This window comes from Phascolarctos cinereus, unplaced genomic scaffold (genome assembly GCF_003287225.1).
Source record: "Phascolarctos cinereus isolate Bilbo 61053 unplaced genomic scaffold, phaCin_HiC Scaffold_8;HRSCAF=390, whole genome shotgun sequence".
Taxonomy (NCBI): domain Eukaryota; kingdom Metazoa; phylum Chordata; class Mammalia; order Diprotodontia; family Phascolarctidae; genus Phascolarctos; species Phascolarctos cinereus.
Genome location: NW_027556291.1, coordinates 41,391,559 through 41,414,603, shown reverse-complemented (window position 1 = coordinate 41,414,603; position 23,045 = coordinate 41,391,559). Strand labels below are relative to the sequence as shown.

General features: G+C 42.0%; 1 protein-coding gene across 1 annotated transcript in view; it reads left to right on the top strand.

Annotated features, from left to right (window-relative positions):
- The first annotated feature begins 17,219 nt into the window (after nt 1-17,219).
- The window catches only part of SLC9A6 (solute carrier family 9 member A6), a 33,350-nt gene continuing 27,524 nt past the window's right edge, over nt 17,220-23,045 (top strand). Inside the window, exons 1-3 of the mRNA XM_020969831.2 lie at nt 17,220-17,633; nt 21,315-21,514; nt 22,788-22,865. Of these exons, the coding sequence (XP_020825490.1) occupies nt 17,294-17,633; nt 21,315-21,514; nt 22,788-22,865 (618 nt within the window). The 5' untranslated portion in view covers nt 17,220-17,293. The remainder of the gene's footprint in view (nt 17,634-21,314; nt 21,515-22,787; nt 22,866-23,045) is intronic.

Genomic DNA, 23,045 nt, shown 5'->3' with positions numbered 1-23,045 from the left:
GGAACCGTTTGAATATATGGACTCAAAGAATAGCCATTGAATAATTTCATTTCCTCTTGGACAGAAGTCCCAGGAATCTGTACTGTTTGATAGTTTTATCAGTAACTTGAATAACAGCATAGATGCCATGTAATTCAGTTTGTAGATGATGCCAACCTGAGAGGGATAGCTTACATGCTTGGTGACAGAGTCAAGATCTTGACTGGAGAGAACACTGGGATGAATTGAATACAATGAATGGCTTGGAAGGTGGTAGGGGAGCAAATATACCACAGCTCCTGAAATCTAGACTGGGTGGAAAATTTGGTAAGGTTATGAATTTCAAAGAAGGAGAGGTTAACCAAAAAAAGCTAATATAATTTGATTTTAAGCTGCAGTCAAAGACACAGTATTCAGAACTAGGGAAGGGCCAATTTTATGGAAATCTGCCCAGATCAGAGAACATCTGGAATAATGGGTTCCTTTCTGGAGGCCACCTTTCAGGAAGGACACTGATAAAATGGGAGAGTAGCTGGCGGGGTGGGGGTGGGTGAATGGGGGATTCCTGCAGTATGAAGATCAAATGAAGAAACTGAAGATATTTAGTCTAAAGAAGAGAAAATTAGGGGAGAACAGAATTGTCTGAAAATATTAAAAATGCTGCCATATGGAAAGTGACCTCCAGTGAGGGGGAACTCATTACCTAATAAGGAAAACTTTTTTCACTTATATAGCAGTAACTATTTTTAAATTAATTTATTTTATTTATTTTTAGTTTTCAACTTTCATTTTTATAAGATTGTGAGTGCTAAATTTCCCCCTCCCTCCCCTCTCTCCTCCCCAAGACAGCATGCAATCTCATATAGGCTATACGTGTACAATCGTATTAAACATATTTCCACATTAGTCATGTTGTGAAGAAAGAATTGGAACAAAAGGGAAAAACCACGAGAAAGAAAAAAAGAGAGAAAATAGTATGCTTCAATCTGCATTCAGACTCCATAGTTATTTCTCTGGATGTGGATAGCATTTTCCATCATGAGACTTTTGGATATATCTTAGATCCTTGTATTGCTGAGAAAAGCTAAGTCTATCAAAGTCAGTCATTGCACAAGGTGGCTATTACTGTATGCAACGTTCTCCTGGTTCTGCTCACTTCACTCAGCATCAGTTCGTGTAAGTCTTTCCAGGTTTTTCTGCAGTCCTCCTGCTCATCATTTCTTATAGCACAATAGTATTCCATTACATTCACATACAACAGCCATTCCCCAATTGATGAGCATCCCCTCAATTTCCAATTCTTTGCCACCACAGAAAGAGCTATAGTAGTAACTGTTAGGAAGCTTTTCTGCCCAGGGGCAGTTAGGTGGCATAGTGGAAAGAGTGGCTGGACCTGGAGTCAGGAAGATCTGAGTTCAAATACAGCTCAAATACAGGGTCACACAGCCCTGGACAAGTTACTTCACCTCTGCCTGCCTCAGTTTCCATAAAATGAAGATAATAAAAGCATCTACTTCTCAGGGTTGTTGTCAGGATCAAATGAGATAATAATTGTGAGGCCAGAACATAGTAAGTGCTATGTTAGCTATTATTTTTTTCTTAAACCTCTGAGGTCAAGCAGAATAAACCTAATCCCTCTTCTACAGCTTCCTCACCAAACCTCTCAGAACTCCCACTCGAGACCGTGCCTCCTAGGTCATTCTACCCCAACCCCATTCCCATTTCCAACTTGGTTGGTAACTGCCTCTCCCAGAGCAGGATTTCTGGAAAGCCTCAGCTATGTTTCACTTTATTCCCTCCTCACCAGCTTCCCCTATCCCGCCACTTCTGGAACCATGAACCAGGGGGTAAGTCAACTCTGCAATTGCTCCTAGAGAGAGTGGGTTAATGTTCCTTTTACTAGCCCCAGTTACCATTCCCTTACCTTCTGGGCCAGAGTACTTCTCCCTAGCCACTATTAGCTATGGGTTTTGCTTCTATCATTGGAATGTAAACTCCGGCTGAGCTCAGTGGTGTGTGCCTGTAATCTCTGCTACTAGGAAAACTGAGGCTGGTACATCTGCTGTGCTCGAGAGTTCTGAGACAGAGATATCTAAGCCCATCAGGTGTCTGTGCTAAATTCAGTATTACTAGGATGAACCACCAGGAGCCAAGGCCACCAGGGTGCTTAAGGAAAAGGTCAGAAATGGAGCAAGTCAAAGAATGGGACAGAGCCATGAGAAGTCCCTGCACTTCCAGACTGGAATAGGGAGACCCAGTCTTAAAAAAAAAAAAAGGAATAAGGGGCAGCTAAGTGACGCAGTGGTTAGAGTATAAAGCTTAGCATAAAGTTTGGCACATAGTAAGAGCTTAATAAGTGCTTTTTCATTCATTCATTCCACAGTTCTCTTTGTTGGCCCCAGAGAACAGAACTAGGAAGAATGGGTAGAAATTGCAAAGAGAAATTGCAAACTTAGGCTGGTGTCAGAAAAAAATCTCCCTGATAATTAGGGAATTCACAAAGCTGACTTGGGCTGCTTCAGGCAGTAGTAACTCTCTCCTCACCAAATGTCTTCAGGCAAAGGCTTGATGCCAACTTGTCTGGGATATTTGCAGGGGATGGCATTCTTAGTCAGGAAAGCGTCAGACTAGATATGGGGTGGAGAACCTGTGGCCTCGAGGCCACATGTGGCCCTCTAGGTCCTCAAGTGCAGCCCTTTGACAGATGGCCTCTGAGGTTTCTTCCAACACCGAAATCTGGGAACCTGTGAATTATGAACTGAAGTCATTTAGGAGTTTTAGAAGCTAGATTTGACAATTGATTAAAATTTGTAATTTTTGTAAAACCTCTCAATGATCTCACAACATACAATATTGTCAGGGTAAGCCTCATAAGCAAATGCAATGTTTCTGTGCATCTAGCTTTAGCTAAAAATGAACCCAGCTGCCTGCTCTTCCCACCTCTGTATGTTTATACAGGTTGCCCCTATGCCTGGGATGTCCTTTTCTCACCTCTCTCTAGCTCTTAAACTATTTGCCTTCCTTTGAAAAGTTTCTCAGGTGTCCTCAAGGCCTTTCCTGATCCCCCACTGGATGATGCCATTTGGATTTTTAAAATATATTTTCTGGGGCAGCTAGGTGGCACAGTGGATAGAGCACTGACCCTGAAGTCAGGAGGACCTGAGTTCAAATGTGACCTCAGACCAAACACTTGACACTTACTAGCTGTGTGACCCTGGGCAAGTCACTTAACCCCAATTGCCTTAATAAAATAAATAAAAATATATTTTCCATTGGACTTCCTTGTGTGGCTCATTGAAGGGCAGAAACTGTTTTACTTTTGTCCTTGTTTCTCAAGTGAACACATTACACTGTCTTGCACGTAGTAGGTGCCTGACAAATGTTTATTGAAGAAATTCGTGCTCGGATGACTTGGATGAATGACTGCAGTGCAATGAGACTGCAGGAGATGAGAACCAGCTAGGGCTGGTGACAGCATGAGGATCATGAATGTTAAGATGAAAAGGACCTTGGAGGTTATCTAGTCCAGTCTTTCATTTTGAAGATGTGAAAACTAAAACCTAGAGCATCAAGCTCCTCTTTGGATGTGGCCATAGTCGCCTCTCTCTTCCCTCTCCTGTATCAGATCTGTGACTAAGTGTTATGACTTGCTCCTTCCATGTGCCTCTCGGCTTTTCCCCTAAGGTCTCATTCATCCTGCCAGCAGCCTAGTTAGTTGCAGATGCCCTATCCTGTAGGCATCAGAGACTATGGTGACCCCTAGAGAGGATATATGGGCCATCTGTGATATGAAGGCAGCAGGGTCCCTGACACAGGGAAGCACAGCTGAGATTCTGGGATTTCCTCCAGACAGTGTACCATTAGTGGAAGTCATTTACAAAGCTCTGAGCCAACTCTCCTTACCACGGTCGAACATGGATGAGTAGAGAGGTAAGCCCAGCTGCAGGATGCAGTTCTATGTTGAATAATAAATGCTTGTTGAATGGATGAATGAATGAGCAGTAATATTGGCTAAGAGGGAACAGAATGATACTAAGGAAATCAAGCTTAGTTTCCCTGAAGGCAAACCACTGTTTCAAGAATGATAGGAGTTGGAACTCCATCATGAGAAATCCTACTGAATGCATAAGAAGGTAATGAAATGCTGTGCAAAACATATGGACTCATAGCTATGAAAGCCCTCTGTGATGATTTTGGACACCTGAACCAAGATGACAACCCTGCATCTGTTGTAAAATAGATTCTACTGGCCTTGAATAACAGGAAAGACATACATGAAGTGTGAGACCTGTGCCCAGAGGATTTTCAGGGCAAGTGCTGCCAGCATAAACTGTTTACCCAGATAACAAGCAGTAGCAAGACTTTGGAACTCTCAGTAAACTTGTAGAATTTCTTGACTTCTTAAAAAATATTTACTTTTATTCTGAACTTAACAAACACCAAATAAGATGGGCATTTCCATATACATGGGAGAACAGAAAAGGAGGATTGTACATGAAATCTCAGATCTCTTAAATGTACAATTTGCTTTTCTTTATAATAAATTCAACCTGCAATATTCAGAACTGTCCTTCTTGTCTGTCCTTCCTTCTGTTTTCTCTGATGTTCCAATGACCCTCTTTTCCTTCTTTTCTTTTTTTCTACCCTGTTCCTCTATATCTTCATACTCCCAACCCAACCCCACATTGGGGGGAGGGGAAGGAAAAATAAAGCCTTTGTAACAAATAGTCAAGCAAAACAAATTCCCACTTTGACTGTGTCTGAAAATGTACATCATATTCTGCATCCTAAGTCATCATTTCTCTTTCAAAAGGTAGGTAGCATGCTTTCCTGTCAGTCTTCTGGAACTATGTTTGATTATTGCATTGATCAGTTTTTAAGGGTTTCAAAGTAGTTTTTCTCCATAATGTTGTCACTGTATAAATTGTTCTGATTCTGCTCACTTTACTCTGCATTAGTTCATATCATTCTTCCCAGGTTTCTCAGAATTCATCTATTTTGTCATTTCTTATGGCACAATGTTGTTGATGTTCAGTTGTATCTGACTCTTTGTGACCCCATTATGGGGTTTTCTTTTTTTGTTGTTTTTGTTTTTAGGCAATTGGGGTTAAATGACTTGCCCAGGGTCACACAGCTAGTAAGTGTGAAGTGTTTGGTCTGAGGTGGGATTTGAACTCAGGTCCTCCTGACTTCAGGGCTGGTGCTCTACCACTGCTCTACCTATCTGCCCCCTATGGGGTTTTCTTGGCAAAGATACTGGAGTAGTTTGCCATTTCCTTCTCTAGTAGATTAAGGCAAACGGAGCTTAAGTAACTTGCCCAGAGTCACACAGCTAGTAAGTGCCTGATGCCAGATTTGAGCGCGGGTCTTCCTGATTCCAGGCCCAGTACTCTATCCACTGAGCCACTCTATCCACTGAGCCTCCTTTGGCACAATAGTATTCCATTATTTTCATATACCATTATTATTTTCATATACCATTCTTCAATAGATGGATATTCCCTTAATTTCCATTTTTTTGCCACCATAAACAGAGCTACTATAAATATTTTTGAACATGTGAGTTATTGCCCTCTTTCTTTTATCGCTTTGAAGTATAGGTCTAATAATGGAATTGCTGGGGCAAAGGTTATGCATAGTTTAGTGGCTGTGATAGAATGAAGGTTTTCTTGACTCAGCATCCCTGATTTCCTTGCCTTCTTCCTTCTATATGACCTGAGTGGCCCCAGTTTCCCTGATGCAGCTTCCTGGCTGGGGCGGGGAGAGGGGGGGGGGCGTAGCATAAAAGGTTCACTTGCTCCACAAATAGTACATTCATTGTCATCTTTGCCAATCTGATGGATGTCATGTGGGAACTTGCATTTGTCTAACTATTTGGAACATTTTTTCATGTGTATTGATAGCTTAAATTTCTTCCTTTGAAAACTGCCTGTTTACATCCTTTGACCATTTATCTATGTGGGGAATGGCTCTTGTTCTTGTAAATTTGAATCAGTTCCTTAAGTTTCTTGGATGTGAGACCTTTATCAGACATAGTTCCTATAAAAGTTTTTATTTTTCCTCAGCTACTTGTTTCCCTTATAGTTTTAACTGCATTGGTTTTATTGTGCAAAAACTTTTAAACTATATACAATCAAATTTGTCCATTTTTCCTTTGATGCTCTTTCTATTCCTTGTTTGATTATGAACTCTTCCTCTATCTATGGATTTAAAAGGTAATTTCTTCCTTGTTCTTCTGATTCATTCATGATGTCATTCTTTATGACTAAGTCATATATCTGTTTGGAGCTTATCTGGCTATAGATTGTAAGCTGTATATCAAGGTCCATATCTAATTTCTGCCAGACTGCTTTCCGGTTCACTGTGCAGTTTTTGTTGAATAGCAAGACCTTACCCTAATAGCTGGGTTCCTTGGGCTTATCAAACACTATGCTACAGTGTTCGGCTGCTTCTGTATGTTGTATACCTAATCTGTTCCAGTGAATGACCTATTTTTCAACCAGTGCTAAATCTTATCTCCTTTTATCAAGTGTATTTTTACTATTACTATTTTAAGTCTAGCCTTATCTAAAATCACACGTATTACCCTTGCTTTTTTAGTTCACTTGAAGACTAGATTTTACTTTTTTTAGTTCACTTGAAGCATAACAGATTCTACAGTTATTTTAATCCTATGTAAATCTCAATATTTCATGTATGTTTCTTGTAAACAACATATTGTTAGATTCTGCTTTTTAATTCATTCTGCTGTCTTCTGTTTTATGGGTGAATTAATTTCATTTGCATTCACATTTAATTGTATATTTACCTTTATTCTATCTTCTTGTACTTTTTCCTCTCTTTATCTTCATCTTCTTTGCAAAGATTAAGGTGGAAAGAAGCGATTGCCTAACACCTGTGCTCTATAAGTGACATGATCTGTTTCTATTCTTCTTCTCTTCTTACCATATCCTGATGATAAGTTTTTACTTTTTCTTCCTGTCCTTTTAATTCTCCATTCATGCTTCCCTCTCTGATGTAGGGGTTTATTTCACTGATAATCACTCTCTCACTCTCCCCAAATCCCACTCTCCCTGTTTCTATTTCTTTGTTGAGTTTAATGTATTTCTATAACATGATCTTTGCATGAGTGTGTTTGTACATTCTACATTCCTTTGTCCAGTTTCTATGAAAGTGAGGTCCATGTGATGTGCCAGTCCTCCTTTCCTCCATTTTGCATACCCTTTATTTGATGTATTCCTATTATGAGGTAGTGATTTACCTCTACTTCTTCCTTTCTTCACCAATATAGTCCCTTATACCTCCCATATACTTTCCTAATACCATCAAAACAGAACAAAACTGCCCCTAAGCACTCTGCCTATCCCATTTAACTTTCTCTATGACCCCTTTAAGACATTAGAGTTCTGAGAGGACACTTCATTCTTTTCTCCCCATCAGCAGGTAAACAATTTGTCATCAGCCAGTACCTTCTAACTGATCAAATTGTAGCCCTTTCTCTAAGTTTCTCTTATTTCCCAAATTTCCATTTCAAAGTGTCTCCTAGGTTCTGGCCTTTTCTTTAGGAATGTCTGAGAGTCCTTTATTTCATTAAAGATCAATTTACCCCCCTCCAAGACTATACTCAGTTTTTCTGAGTAGATTATTCTTGTTTATAAGCTGTTATCTTTTGCTTCTTGAAATATTGTATTCCAAGATCTCTTCTCCTATTTATTGGTAGTATCCAAATCTTCTGTGATTTTGACTGTGGCTCCTCAGTACTTGCACTATTTCTTTTTGACTGCTTGAAATATTTTTCCTTTGATTGGGAAGCTCTGGATGTGGGTATGATGTTCCTAGGACTTTTCAGTTTGGGGTTTCTTTCAGGAGAAGTTCAGTAGATTCTTTCTATTTTTCACTTTGCCCTCTAGTTGTAAGAGATCAGGGCATGGTATACTGAAATGTTGTATCTGAGCTTTCTTTTTTTCAGGGGTACATTCATTTTTAGGTAGTCTGATGATTTTGTTGTTGTTTTATTTTTAAAAATTAATTTATTTTTAGTTTGCAATATTCACTTTTATAAGATTTTGAGTTCTAAATGTCCCCCCTCCCTCCCCTCAAGACACTCCTCAAAATGGCATGCAATCTGATATAGGCTCTACATATACAATCATATTAAACATATTTCACATTTAGTCGTGTTGTAAAAGAAGACTCAGAACAAAAGGGGGAAACCATGAGAAAGAAACAACAACAACAACAACAACAAAGAAAATAGTATGCTTTGATCTGCATTCAGACTCCATTCCTCTGGATTTGGATAGCATTTTCCATTGTGAATCTTTCGGAATTGTCTTAGGTCATTGCATTGCTGAGAAGAGCTAAGCCTATCGAAGTTGGATATCGCATTATAGTCTGATGATTCTTAGATTTTCTCTCCATGGTCTGTTTTCTAGGTTGGTTGTTTTTGATAATACATACCTTATATTTTCTCATTTTTTCAGTCTTTTGATTTGATATTAATATTTTTTATTGTCTCATAAGTCATTTGTTATTTGACCCATTCTAACCTTCAGAGAGTTCAATTCTTAGGTGAGGTTTACCCCTGTCTTTTCTAAGGTATTGACTCTCCTTGCCATTTTTTCGTCCCTAGCTATGCCATTTGTATCTCTGTTCCATTTCCTCCAGGTACTTTTATACTCCTTGTGGCCAGGACATTATTTTTTCTTTGGCTCTACTTGGACTCCAACCTTGGTTAGGGTCTTGTGTTGGGGAGTCAAAGTACTCTTTCTTACCCTTTCGTGGAATGGGTAGGCTCTTTTTGATCCTGAGTTAGATGGCCTTCTGCAGAAATTGTCTTGCTTTGTTTCCTTTTGGGGCCTAGGTTGCTGAATCCTGATAAATCTCTTTCTCCTGTCATGAATGGGCCTCCTAGATTCCCCTATGCTGGGTACTCCTCTGGCCCTGTCTCCTGCCATGGACTGGGTCCGTGGTTTACCCTAGGTTAAGCCTGGACTGGACCTACTTCCTGCTGTGGGAGTGGGCTGCTCACAGTTTATCTTAGACCTACCCTAGTCTGTCTCTGCTCCAAATTTCTGCAAGATTCTGGCAATCTTTTTACAATCCTTGACTTGATAAAGGACTTTGTAGCTGATTCTCTTTGGTTTTCTTTATCATTATTCATTCTGGCTCATTTTTAGAGCTTTATTAAGGTGTTAGCCAGTATAATAGGACCAATTTCTACTAGGGATTCCCCACCCCCCTGCAACATGGGTTTAGATAATTTTTTTCTCCCCTAAAAGGCAATGAAATGCAACAGGGCCTTGATTGGCTCACAGAGCCAAGGTTCAAGCTGTGCCTCCCTTGGTACAGCTTTGTAATAGCCTCTGGCCTTATTGACTTGGCTTCCTGAATCAAATAAGGGTATAAAAAGACTCCAGGTGGAGACTGTAGAGTCCCTGCCCCACATAGGTGGTGGTCACCCTGAGGCAACATGAGTCACTCTAGCCTCTCCTGCTGACCACAGAACAGATTTCCTTAAGGAGATAAGAGGGACCTGGTCCCACCAAGTCAAGTGCTACTATATTCATGCTGAGTATTATTCCTCTGTCAAGGCTAAATAAACCTCCCTTTTTTTGACCATCAGATTCCCTATTTGGATCTTATTTTGTACTACCACTGACCCGAAACCACCAAGGTATGGGCCTGACTCAGGCTCACTCCTAACAAACAGTTAAGTATCCAGATTCTTCTAAGTCCTAACATGCCACTATCTTCTCGTAATTCCCTGACTTCTTGTCTACAGAGGGGGACCACCTCATCTACCTAGACTAAATATCCTATACCCCAGTCTGGCCTGCAGAAGAGGTTAAACACTTTTTTAGTTTCCCCAAAGTAGCATACTAGTCTTCTTAGATGTTTTTAAAGTTCTCTGCTACAAAGCCCTATACAGAAATATAGGGATGGGGTGGTTACAGAGCTATAACTAACAATTTTTGTGCCTGGGGCAAATAGCACGAAGTGTGTCCAGGGTAAATGGCATGAAATGTGTCTTTAAATGATGCCACGTGGATTGGGATGGAATTGAGCCTACAACAAACTTACCTGAGGTACAGTCATCAAACTTTAATTAAGCATTTACTGTGAGGTAGCTATTGTTGTTTAGTGATTTCAGCTATGTCTGCCTCTCCATGACCCCATGACCCCCAAAGATACCAGAATGGTTTGCCACTTCCCTCTCCAGCTTATTTTACAGTTGAGGAAACTGAGGCAGAGTGAAGTGACTTGCCCGGGGTCACACAGCTAGTAAGTATCTGAGGATAGATTTGAACTGCAGTCTTTCTGACTCTGAGCCTGGTAGTCTATCCACTGTGCCACATAGCTGCCCACACTATGTGGAAGACATTGTGCTAAGTGCTGGAGAGAAAGCAAAAGCAAAAAGCAGTCCCTGCCTTCAAGGAGTTTGTGTTCTAATGGAGGAACAAATGCACAGAAATAGGTACATACAAAATATACTGAGGAGACAAAAGGTAACTTTATCAGGGAGGACAGGAGCAGGCGGAGGAGCCAGGAAAGGTCTCCTATAGAAGATGTTGATTGATCTAAGTCTTGAAGGAAGCCAGGGATTCTTAGAGGCAAAGTTAAGGAGGGAAAGTGTGCTTTCAGGGAGTCAAGTGTAAGAAAGTGGAAGGGTAGGAAGAAGTCCTGTTGAGAAGAGCTTTAAATGCCAAGCAGAGATGTTTATATTTGATCCAAGAGGGAATCGAGAGTCATTGTAATTGATTAAGTCGGGGGGGGGGGCGGTGATAAGGTTAGACCTGCATTCTAGGAAAATCACCCTGGCGGCTGAATGGAAGATAGATTGGAACAGGGAAAGACTTGCAGCAGGGAGACTACTTAGCAGACGATTGCGATAGTCTAGGGGTGATGTGGGCCTGAAATATGTGAATGATGGCGAGAAAGCATCGACAAGGTTTTATGGCAGATTGACTGAGAGCAAGCAAGGATGACGCTGAGGTATCAAGCCCGAGTGACTGGGCGGGTGGTGGTGCCCAGAACAGTAACAGGGAAGTTTTGAAGAGGGGAAGGTTTGGGGGAAAAAAATAACGAGCCCTCATTTGGGCATGTTGAGTTTGAGACGGCTACAGGACATCCAATTTGAAATGGACAATCGGCAGTTGGTTGCAGCTGCCTGTATACCATCTGGTAGCTTCCCATTTTAACTGATTATTCTTGCTAAGTAGATGCTAAGCTCAGTTGTTTCTATACTTTTGAGGGATTGCAAGTGCAGTCACTGCCCTCTAAATTCTGGTGCGCTGAAGCACCAGTTGCCATGGCTTAATTAAGGTGTAGGGGGGAGGGGTTAACTTTAGCAAATTAACATTTATCTAAGTCTTTGCAATTTCCTAAAAGCAATCCAATTTCTGCTTTCCTTCTTCTATTCAATTCTGGGTCCAACTAATTTTCTTCTCTTTTTTCCAACTCATTTTCCATTTGCAATGTATGTCTAAAATGTGTGTGTGTGCTTATTACATACATATATATTTATATATTATAACACACATTTATACTGGTATGTGAACTCAATGGGATAGTCATACAATTGCTTATCATAGTCTGGACAACATGCATTCTTCATTCATTTGTTTCTTCCTATGTGGCTAGTTTGGCTAAACTCTTTTGAGTGAATCTGGATCTCACACAGGAGGCTCTTCCATGTCTAAAGTCTTGATGTAATCAACATAATAATTACTCACGAACAGTGGCATCTGGAGGATTTCATCATCCACAGTGAATCAATCCCTCCTCACCTTGGACTTCAGTAGATCTCCCTTCAGTGGTGAATGCCTTTCATGAACATGGTCTCCTTTCTGTATACCTCGCTCGATGTTAATGGTCAGAGGGTTGTTGAAAAAGGTATGCTCTGTTGTTACTGTTTTAAGGGAATCGTATGGAATTTTAGCATGTGCATGGGAAACACCTTGCTGAAGGAGAGCCTCAAAAGCAGTGTTTTGTTTTGCCAAATTAAATATCTTTTGATTCGCACCAAGCAATAAGCTAGATGAGATCTTGTATTCCCTCTATCTTTTAGTCAATCATATTATGGAAAAGATGTGATCTACTGTGGAAAACCCTTTGCAGAAGCTTGCTTGTTCCCTTCTAACTCCCTCATTAAGGCTGCCTTTAATGTGTATATAGATCATTCTCATAATAATTCTATATAGATGGGAAAGCAGGCCTGTAGGTTCCAAGATGTACTCTTGGTTGCCTTTTTTTTTTTTTGGTAGTAGTAATATATGAGGGTTTTTTTTACACCTTTGGTATCTTCTCCCACTTCAGATACCTTCAAAACTGGGAAAAATCCTTTTGCAGATCTCAACTTTCTCTATGAAATAAAGACCTCTTTTTTTAAAAAATGCCAACATTCTTCTGGTGGTGTCATGTGGCTTGGAGTCATGGAACAATCTAGTCTTTATAGAACTGAAGTTAAGGACCATCCAAAGAGCAATAGCAAAAAAGACATTACAAAAAATTAGGCAGGAAAAGTAGTGTAAAGGATATCTTCAAAGAAATGTATGGTTTTAAAGGAAGATGGGCTGGCCGTGTGGCAAGAGGGAGAAATAACTGATAGCCCGAGAGTTCTACTGGTACCTTTGTGATGTCAGGAGAACTGAAAGAAGGCCCTCAGCATGATGGATCTATGCAAACTTACAAGAGGACATGACAAGAATCTCATGGGATGGACAGATATGAATGGATTACAATCTGTTTCGTTAAAGTGAATAGATTATAGAAAGTTGTAGTGGAAGAAATATCTAACCCTGCTTCTATGGAAGTTAGACTCATTTTTCCTTAAAAAATATTGAACTCATCCTTGACACTTGATTGATTGGCTCAGGGGACTAAAGGCCCAGCATGGTGACGTCACTTTCTGGTCACCTGAGCAAAAGCAGCCAAAGTTGCTTCAAGTGTGCTCTGATGCTTGGCTGGGGAAAAATAATGGGCAATCCAGGCAAAGAAACTTAGCTCAGCTGAATCCACGTGGTGTCTTCCACTAGGGCTAAGTAAATCTTTTGTTGACTGCTGAAACAACACTCGAGTGTTTCATTTTGTTCCAATATCAAATCTAGATTGCCAGAGCACTAGTTTGAGTAAGGCCCTACCCAGAATAGAAGTACAGCCTCCTGACAGGGTCTACACTGTCCTCTCATTCTGGGGAGACTTACCTCCCTTGGTGTGCCCTTGTCTAGTCCTTTATTATAATAATAGCAATACAAAATGAGAGCCGACTTCAAGTATTCGAAGAGCTATCACGTGCCAGAGGCCTTACATTTCCTTTCCTACATGCTCACTGGAACCAAGAAATATCTTATTAAATACTTCCTTCTCTCTGTCCCCCAACTTTTTTAAAAATTCCGTTTCATTGTCTTTTCAGGTCTGCATTCTCTCCCTCCCACCTCTCCCCAATCTCAACTGAGAATGCAAGAAATACCAAAACCCCTGTTATAAACATGGATAGTCAAGCAAAACAAATTCTGAAATTGGCCATGTCCAAAAAACTCTCATTCTTCACCCTGAGTCTGTCACCTTTCCATCAGGAGGTGGGAAACATGTTTCATCATCAGTCTTCGGGAATTGTATTTCTGTTTGTTTGTTTTTTAAGTGAGGCAATTGGGGTTAAGTGACCTGCCCAGGGTCACACAGCTAATAAGTGTTATGTGTCTGAGGCAGGATTTGAACTCAGGTCCTCCTGACTTCAGGGCTGGTGCTGTATCCACTGTTCTACCTAGCTGCCCTGGGAATTGTATTTCTGACTCCCTACTTTTAATCTTGCTCTCAGACTTAATTTCTCAAGTTTTCCCAGTTCTCACTCTGAAGCCAGTGCATTTATTTTGCTAAATTTCTTCAGGAATTCATTTCCTCAATCCTTACTTCTGATTTTGGGAGTCCTCTGGCCTATACCCTTGTTCTTACTGTTCCTTCCCCCAGGTGAGTTTTCTCTATCCCCTAGCCATGAACTCACGTAGGGTCTGTTCCTACTCCTGGCTACATAATAATAATTCTAAAAAATAATAACAATGGCCGGGCACCCTGAAGGAGAAGAAGGAAACGGCATATGCCAGGCAAGTCAAACTACCTACTATCACTTTGACCACCTAATGGAGACAGCCTAGGATCCTGGGTCTAAGAGCCTTGGAAATGGCAATGCTCTTCCAAATCACCAGACCTGCTTCCAACCCAGCCCCCACAGCCACTATTGAAGGGAGAAATTGTTGTAGAGAGGGGGCCCACCTTCCTCTTCACCAACAGAAACAGCTGCTAAATGTCACCAACAGAAGGCTTAAGAGTACTGGGAGTAGCAGCACCCCCCCCCCATTCTTGCTTCCAGCCCAACCCTCAACAATTATCCTGGGAGGCAACCCTGTGGAGAAGGGACCAGTCATCCACTCTAACTGCCAAGGAACTGCCCCACACAGGGTAGGGAGGTCAATCTAGCTAAAGCGGCCTGGCTCCCTGAGGAAGAGATAGGAGGCAGCAAGTGCCAGGAAGGTGAAATCCACTCCCACCTTGACCGCCATCTCCCCTCATACCCTGATAGAGACATCCTAAGACCCAGAACCCAAGAGCCTTTGGAGTAGCAATGCTTCCAGCTCAGTGCCCTCAGCTACCATCCTTGGAAGCAATCCTGGTGAAATGCAGCCTGGCCACTGTCCCTGCAATGACTACATAACAAAGATATTGAAGGCCCAGAAGGGAATATTCTTACCTCCAAAGTCCTTGGCCCTGTCAAATGGTTCAGTATCAGAAACTGATATTTTATTAGTAGAAATGACATTAGAGAAGTATTACCATCTGCATTGCTGTTGCACCCTAAGGACCACGGGACTTTTTCATCTGCCTTGCTGCTGAATCTGAGTTGTTTCCTGCCATTCGACTGTGAGCTCCTGAGAGCAAGGACTAGCTTACTTTTCTCTTTGCATCCCCAGGACTTAGCCCAGTGAAAGCCCTTGATAAGTTGTATAGGGCTTTAAGATTTGCAAAGCTCTTTACACATATTAGCCCATTTGATTCTGTTTTACACTTGGGGAAACTGAAGCAGGCAGTGTTTATGTGACTTGCCTAAGGTCTCATAGCTAGGGAGTGTCTGAGGCTGGATTTGGACTTTGAAGTCTTCCTGACTCTAGGCCTATTGTTCCATCCAGCTGCCTATGCTTACAGCTGAAAGCTCTTTCCTCTCTGACTTAGTTCTCATTTGAACTTCGAGTTGTCTAATTGACTGCATTCCCAGCTTACTTCTCTTCTAGAGACCTTGGACTACATTTCAAAGGAAACTCCTTCTTTTTGGTCTGTTTTGGTACTCTCTGTCTTGAATTGTTTTGTAGTTCTTCTAGGTTACTTACTATCTCAGTTGTAACTTTTTAGTTGGTTTCTACACTCCCCCCACCACCCCACCCCCCGCATCAAACTGGCATTTCAGCTTACTTTGATTGTCTAGAAGGTTTTCCAACTATGTTCATTATTGTTGTAATCATTTCAGTTATGTTTAACCCTTTGTGACCCCATTTGGGGTTTTCTTGGCAGAGATACTGGAGTGGTGTGCCATTTCCTTCTTCAGCTCATTTTACAGATGAGGAAACCAAGGCAAAGGAGGTTAAGTGACTTGTCCAGGGTCACACAGCTACTAAATGTCTGAAGCTGGATTTGAATTCACAAAGATGAGTCCTCCTGACTCCAGGCCTTGCCTTCTATCTATCTAGGTGCAGCGCCCACCTAGCTGTCTCTTCTCCTTTAGTAGAGAACTCTATATATAGTGGAAAGAGGATCTGAATGTAGAACTTGAATACCTTTTCTGAATCCTGGTTCTGCCACTTACTATCAGTGGGACCTTGAGCAAATCAGAGAATCTCAGAGTTTGAAAGGGATCTTGAGAGACCATCTAGAGCAGCTAGGTGGAAAAGTGGATAAACTCTGGCCTTGGAGTCAGGAGGACCTGAGTTCAAATCCCACCTCAGACACATGACACTTACTAGCTGTGTGACCCTGGGCAAGTCACTTAACCCCGATTGCCTCACCAAAAAGGCAAAAAGAGAGAGAGAGAGAGAGAGAGAGAGAGAGAGAGAGAGAGAGAGAGAGAGACAGAGACAGAGAGACAGAGAGACCATCTAGTCCAACCTGGGCCTAAACAAGAATCCACTGATAATTGCTTATCTCATTTCTTCCCAAAGACCTCCCATTAGGGTCAATCTACTATCTTCCAATCAAATGAGATAATATATTTAAAGCACTATATAATGTTGAGGGGGCAGTGTGGGATGATGAATACGGCAGTGGACATGGAATCTGGAATAACTAGGTTCAGATATTCATTAGCTCTGTGACACTGGGCAGGTCATTTAATCTCCCTGTGTACTTCAGTTGCTTCATCTATAAAATGAGGACATTGGACTCAATGGTCTCTATGGCACCTTCTAGCGGATCCTAAGAGCCTGTGTTAGCTATTGTTATTACTCCAAGATAGCTCTCCTTGTTAGAGGGTTCATGAAATAGATCTTGAGCTTTCCAATATAATTCTTTGAATGAAGGGAAGTATATTTGTGGATTTCCACAGGGGTGGGGGGAGCAGGGGAGTGAAACTTTTTAATATTGATTGAATATAATAGCTAGAAGGGATCATAGGGTTGTGGAGTTAGTGGGCATGTGTTATAACAGTACTTTTTCATTTACTAAATGTAGGACCTTGAGCAAGTAATTTTCCTTCTCTAGGCCTCAGTTTCCCCCTTTGTAAAATGAGGCAGTTGGACTAGATGACCTCTAAGCTCTGACACTATGATCTTCCTGTTTGTCCTCATTTTGCAGAGAAGGGAATTGAGACCCATAGATGGGAAGGGACTTGCCCAAGGTCAAATGGAATGTTGGAGGCTGGGCCAGAACCAGAATTGCTGTCTATTGGTCCACACTGCCTCTTTTCCATGTACATGGGGTCTGTAAGGGAAATGATATCACTGTGGCTCTTGCCTGGCTGGTACCCAAACAATGGGTGCTTAATCCATGGAGTATAGGGCATGGAGCCTATAGGCGAGATGCTGCCCTTCCCAGAGGCAGGGGGCTGGATTCCATGACCTTCCTCCCACTCAAGGCTGTAGGGGGCCGATGCGGTGGCGGTCCCTTTAAGAGCTCTGGCCGCGAGGAGTGGGCGGTCGCTCGGCCAGCCTGTGCTGGGCCGATTCTACCGAGTCTCCTCCCCTCTTCCCATGAGCCCTCGGGAGTGGCCGGGGACAACAAACGGCATCTGGTTCGGGGGGCGGATGCGGTGGCATTGGGGCTGGGGGAAACCATGGCACTGAGCGCCTGGCGGAGGGTTCCCGTGCGCGGCAGCGGCAGCGGCAGCGGCAGCTCGGGCTCCCGCAGCCCCGCGCGCGGGCGGCTTCTCTGGCTCTTGTTGGCTGTTGGCGCTTGTGGCTGGGCGGGTGCCCAGGACGGTGGCGGAGCCGGAGCCGTAGGGGCCATGGAGGAGGAGATCGTGTCCGAGAAGCAGGCGGAGGCGAGCCACCGGCAAGACAGCGCCAACCTGCTCATCTTCATCTTGCTCCTCACCCTCACCATCCTCACCATATGGCTCTTCAAGCACCGACGGGCCCGTTTCCTGCACGAGACTGGCCTGGCCATGATCTACGGCAAGTGCCACCCCTTTGCTCCCCATCCTGCCCTTTGCTCTCCCTTTCCTGCCTCGCTTCCCTTTGGGAAAGGGGACTCATCCCTCGGCCCGGGACCGGCCCGGGATCGCGGCTTCTTGGGGACCCCGGGGAGGAGGGCTGCCTAACCGGGTAATGGGGGAGGGTGGGGTGGGAAGACGCGCCTCTATCGCAGCCTCTTTGAAATTGAGTCGGGGTTCCCTGCCTGTGTGGAGATCTGGGCTGGAGGAGTCCCCTTGTCAGTTTTTGGTGTTCTCCGGAAAACTGATTCGACCTCTACTTGTCTTCTCGCACCCACTCGGCTCTCTGCCCTCGCGGCGGACGAAGGGCACATCTTTATCTCTCCTAGCGTGGTCAAACTTAAAGCCGCGGGACCTTGGGGAACCGATCTGTAGATCCCTAACAATTGACTGTGTGTACTTAACAACCTGTTGGCTGCATTCTAGTATGAATTTGTTAGAATCCCACGCCCGAGGTTCGGGTTCAGATCAGCTAACGAAAGAGTTAAAAGTTTTCCCAGGATGGTTGTTACTACATAGTGATCAAGACGGTTAATCTAAAACTAATTATAAACACTACACATCTGCAGTCATGAGATTATTAACCCTTTACGAGTGGTTTCAGTGGCTTTCTAGTCTGGCTTTTTTTCGTTTCTGTTTTCTTTTTGGTTAACGGGTAAGGAGGGCAGTAATGGCAAATGGCCCCCTTGGGAGAAACAGATCCATCTCATTCCTAAACTGGGGCCTCTAGAGAGGTATTGTTGACTGTCTTAATCAAAGATGACTCCACTGAGTGATCACTGCGTATACATGTCTTTGTTTATGTCTGAAGAGATCCTTGTCGACAAATAATCCCTTCTGCACAGTATACAGGTGAGATTGTTTTTTTCCCCTCACTTGTGGCTTGTGGCAGGGAGCCCGCTAATGTTTGCCCCTTTGCCTCAGACTCGAAGTCAGTTGAACACTTTGGCTCCCGAAGAGCCACTCCATTCATGAAATGTTTACCTCTGAGTGTGTATCTCAAGGAGGATAAGAAAAGGTAGTTCTCTGTGAGTTTCAGAAAAATGCACACACACCAACTCATTTTCACTTGTAAGGTAATGATTTTCTTAGATTGGAAACTTCGCTAACTTTTGCATCTCTTCCTTTATAAAGACTCTTGAGGACAGGATCCCACTGCGGGATCTGATCTGTGAATGTCATGTATAAAGCATTAGAAATTGGGCAGTCTAAGATTTTTTTTAAGTCTCTGTTTACCATGTTCCCTAGCTTTTGGATAAAATTAGATGTTGCATATTTTATGTCTTTTCACTTTTAATCTTTTTATCCAAGTAAATGATGTAGATATCTGGATTTATACATCATGCTATAATGTTCAATCTTCTGTATCATCATTAACATTTGTTGGGTACCTACAGTGTGCTAAACACAGGAAATAACCAAAAACTGTAAGGCAGTCTAGTTAACAGGACAGAATGAAGACACACACACAAAATATCAGTGACATAAGGCTATATATGCCAAATGCAAAATTCTTCCTAGGAGGACTGAATTTTCCTGGGTTAGGCTGGAAGGAATGCTTTAAAGGCTCGGTTTTATGTTGCAAGCATAAAATCGTTCTCTGATTGTTTTAAAATGTTGCATTAGAAAGAAAAAAAAAACCAGATGGGTCACTGTTAACCTTTGCTAAATGGATAAATGGTTAAGCTCACAGAACTAGAGAATTTCCGTTGAAAGGATTAATTATTGCATTTGCTGAGGACATAAAATCAGTAAGAAGCAAGGAAAGGACTTCTGTTCCTCTCCCTGCTTTGGGAGGGGGCGTTTTTCCTCTTGTGTTGCCTAATTCAATTTTCATCAACAAGCGTTACACAAAGCTGGAGGAGAGAAGGAAGGAATAGGGCTGGGTTTTTACCCTTTTAAAGTTTAGGGGGATGGAAGGCAGGTAAAAAAAAGAGCCTCCTAGTTTGTACTGAAGTGCATTGGAGAGGACCAGAGTGCCCTGGGAGAACTGAAGGGGAAGCTCCTGCTGGCAGGTTCAGGAAAGGCTCCCTGAGGTGCCACCTAGTCTGGGCCTTAAAAGATAGGGGTCATTTTCCAGTCTGGGCTGGGGACTCCTTAGGAGTCCATTCCAAATGTAGGGCTCTCTACTGACTATTCTCCCTTGACAGTTGATTACTCTCTAACCTCTCAAGGTTTCTCAATATGTAAAATTCAGATTAGTGATATTTGTCTACTTCTCAGTCACAGGGTTAGTGTGAGCCTGGATGAGAGGTTACAGCACACAGTATGCTTGGTTTGGGTTTTTCTTTTAATCCAATTGAGTATCTTTTCCAGTTTTTTCTTTCACCTCTCATACCATCTTAACTACTGACACTTTTATTCTCTTCATGCCCACCCTCCAACATTTTAAGATTGAACCCACTGATTTTTTTCTCCCTAGCTTTAAGTCAGTTTTTCTGTTTGAATTCTAGAAATACTATTTAAGGGGGGGACCCTTTAACTCTTTGCTTTTCTCTTGAAAAAGTAAGGGTATTTTTTCTGAAAAACAGAGTTTATATCAACTGATTGTCCATATTACACCCTAGAAATCTAAGCATTTGAGTATTTTGTTCAGCTACTAGCGAGCTTTCTTAAAGAATTCAGCATCATCACAGCCAAAAATTGTTAAGCTAAGTTAAGCCTTAAGTTGATCTTCCACTATGATAAGGAATGTCAGTTTGCTTATGAATAGTAATATAAAGGATTGAAGGCAGGGGAGGAACATTCCCCTTTGCCTTAAGCTTCAGGCAACCTAAGGGTCACTTAGTATGATTCATTAAAGATTGTTCAGAGGGCAACAAAGATAAGGAATTGGGCCTCTTTTTCTGACTGTTCTCTATGTCTTGTGAGATGGTGAGGTCTAATTCAGCAGCCTTAAAAGAAATGGGCAGATCAAGGGGTTTTGTGTGTGTGTGTGTGTGTGTGTGTGTGTGTGTGTGTGTGTGTGTGTGTGTGTTTAAAGACTAGAAAATGTAATCTGCTTTGGCCGTGATTGATGTCAGAGTGGTAAGATGTCTCATCATGGGCATCTGAATCTTGATTTCTCCTTCTGCAGACTGGAACAATGAACTGAAACCAACAGGATGAAATTTAAGAGGGATAAATGTCAATTTCTACATTTTGGCTGAAAAAAAAAATCCCACAAACGTACAAGTATAGGAAGGGGGAACCTGTCAAATGAATCATGGGTGGAGGCGGAAAACTAATTTTTAATGTGATTGCACTATGAAATGGGGAAGTCATGCAGTGGATTCTATGAAAAGATGATTTGTAAGATATTTTCTCATTAGGTAATTTTCCTGTTCTGTTACTTATATGCTGCTCTAGAAATATTGGGGTTAGTGATCTGTGATATTACACTGGGGAAAATTACCCATCTGTCCATCCCCTTCTTATGAGGATGTCAGGTTCTCCGACTTAGGAATTGAGCAGTAATTTCAAACATGTTTGTATTTCAGTCTGAGTACTGACTCTAAGAAGCTCAGGCTTGGCTAACATTATTGATTTTGTGTGTGTGTGTGTATGTATGTGTGTGTTGAAAACCAATGAAGTTTTTAGGAGATTTAAGGAACCGGTTGACGCCCACAAGGAGCTTACAGCATTCTCTCTTTTTAAATTCCAGGGCTTTTGGTGGGCTTGGTTCTTCGATATGGCGTTCATGTTCCGAGTGATGTTAATAATGTGACATTAAGCTGTCAAATGCAGACAAGTCCGGCTACCTTATTAGTGAATGTTAGTGGAAAATTTTATGAATATACACTGAAAGGAGAGATCAGTTCACATGAACTCAATAACGTTCAAGATAATGAAATGCTTAGGAAGGTAAGCTTCTAGTCAGTATATTTTGGATTTTTAAAAAAATTCTAGCAGCAGTGTGATACAGAAGGCAAAAATGACCCATGTCTTTAACACATTAGAAAAGACTCAGTGCACTCTTTTAATATACACAGGAAAATGTCGATTAACTATAAGGCTTGGGAAATTTCATTTTCTGATTAAGGTCTAACTCATTAAGTTTTCTGTTCTGACCAGTGTTCTAAATATTTCTAACCTGCTTTTCTGACTTAATCTTTTTTGGATTCAATTGTTACAATGCTTCAAGGTGCTTAAAAATAATAACTCCTCATGCTGTAGCACTTGACATTTTGTGAAAGAACACTCCTCCCAACAACCCTATGAGGTAGGTAGTATACGAATATTAGCCCCATTTTTCAGATGAGGAAACTGAGGCTCAGAGATGTTAAAGGAGTGCCTCGCCCAAGATCACATAGCCAGTAAGTGCCAAAAACTGGGATTCAAATCCAGTTCTCTCTCTTTTTTTAAACCAGTCATTTCCTGATATATTTCTTCCCTCCAACATTGAACCTTCCCTTGGAACAAAGGAAAACAGTTAAATACAACTGACTGGCAAAGCAATCACGTCTGGAAACGTAGGCTAAGTTCTACTGAGATGAAAGGATGTGCATTCCATCTTTCCAGCACTTATTTCACCACGTGTACTGCCACATCAGTTCCCATGATAGAGTATTGAGTGTATGGATTCTGTTGGGGACTGACTTGAGACTCTCCTGCCACTCCCCTCTTCCCTTCGCCACTGTGCACATATACACAAGCACACATACACTCCAGAAGTTGCTTGCCTCTGCCTCCATTTCCCATTCCAACCTTGGCCTCTTGCCCCTTGCACCTAGCTTTTCTATGTCACATTTGCTGGAGTTCTCTTCTCCTCCCCCTGCCCCATCCCTACCCACCCTGTTTCCCTTGACTTCTCCCATCTCCTGCCCTTTGCTCAGCAAAATAACCAAGTATCCATAAAAGTAGAATCCACTGAGTGCTTGTCACAGTGTTCCTTTGAACTTAATGTCTTCTCAAGTTTTCTCTGTTGGAGACCAGCCAATGTTGTGCTCCTTAGTTTCTTTCTGTAGAATTTTATTTGTTTCAATGAGGAAGTGGCAATACAGTGACATTCTTACCATTTAATAGTAGAAGCTTTTAATTTATCGCTCTAATAATTTACAGAGTGCTTAGTGTGAGATCTTACAAAATATTTTCATTTTGAAGAACTCAAAACCTTTTTTTCCCCCTTTTTAAACAGGTAACTTTTGATCCTGAAGTATTTTTCAATATATTACTTCCTCCAATTATATTTTATGCGGGATACAGTCTGAAACGGGTAGGTGCTTCTGTACTTGCATGGTACATAGTAGGTGCTTACTAAGAAGTGCGTTTTGAATTCAGTTGACTTTCCTGTGCATGTGTGCTTGGGAATCTTTCTAATGACTAGCTTTTCTACAGCCCCTTCTCATCTTTTTCTTTTCGTTGCTTTTTTAGACATATCCCTTTTATAACAGCC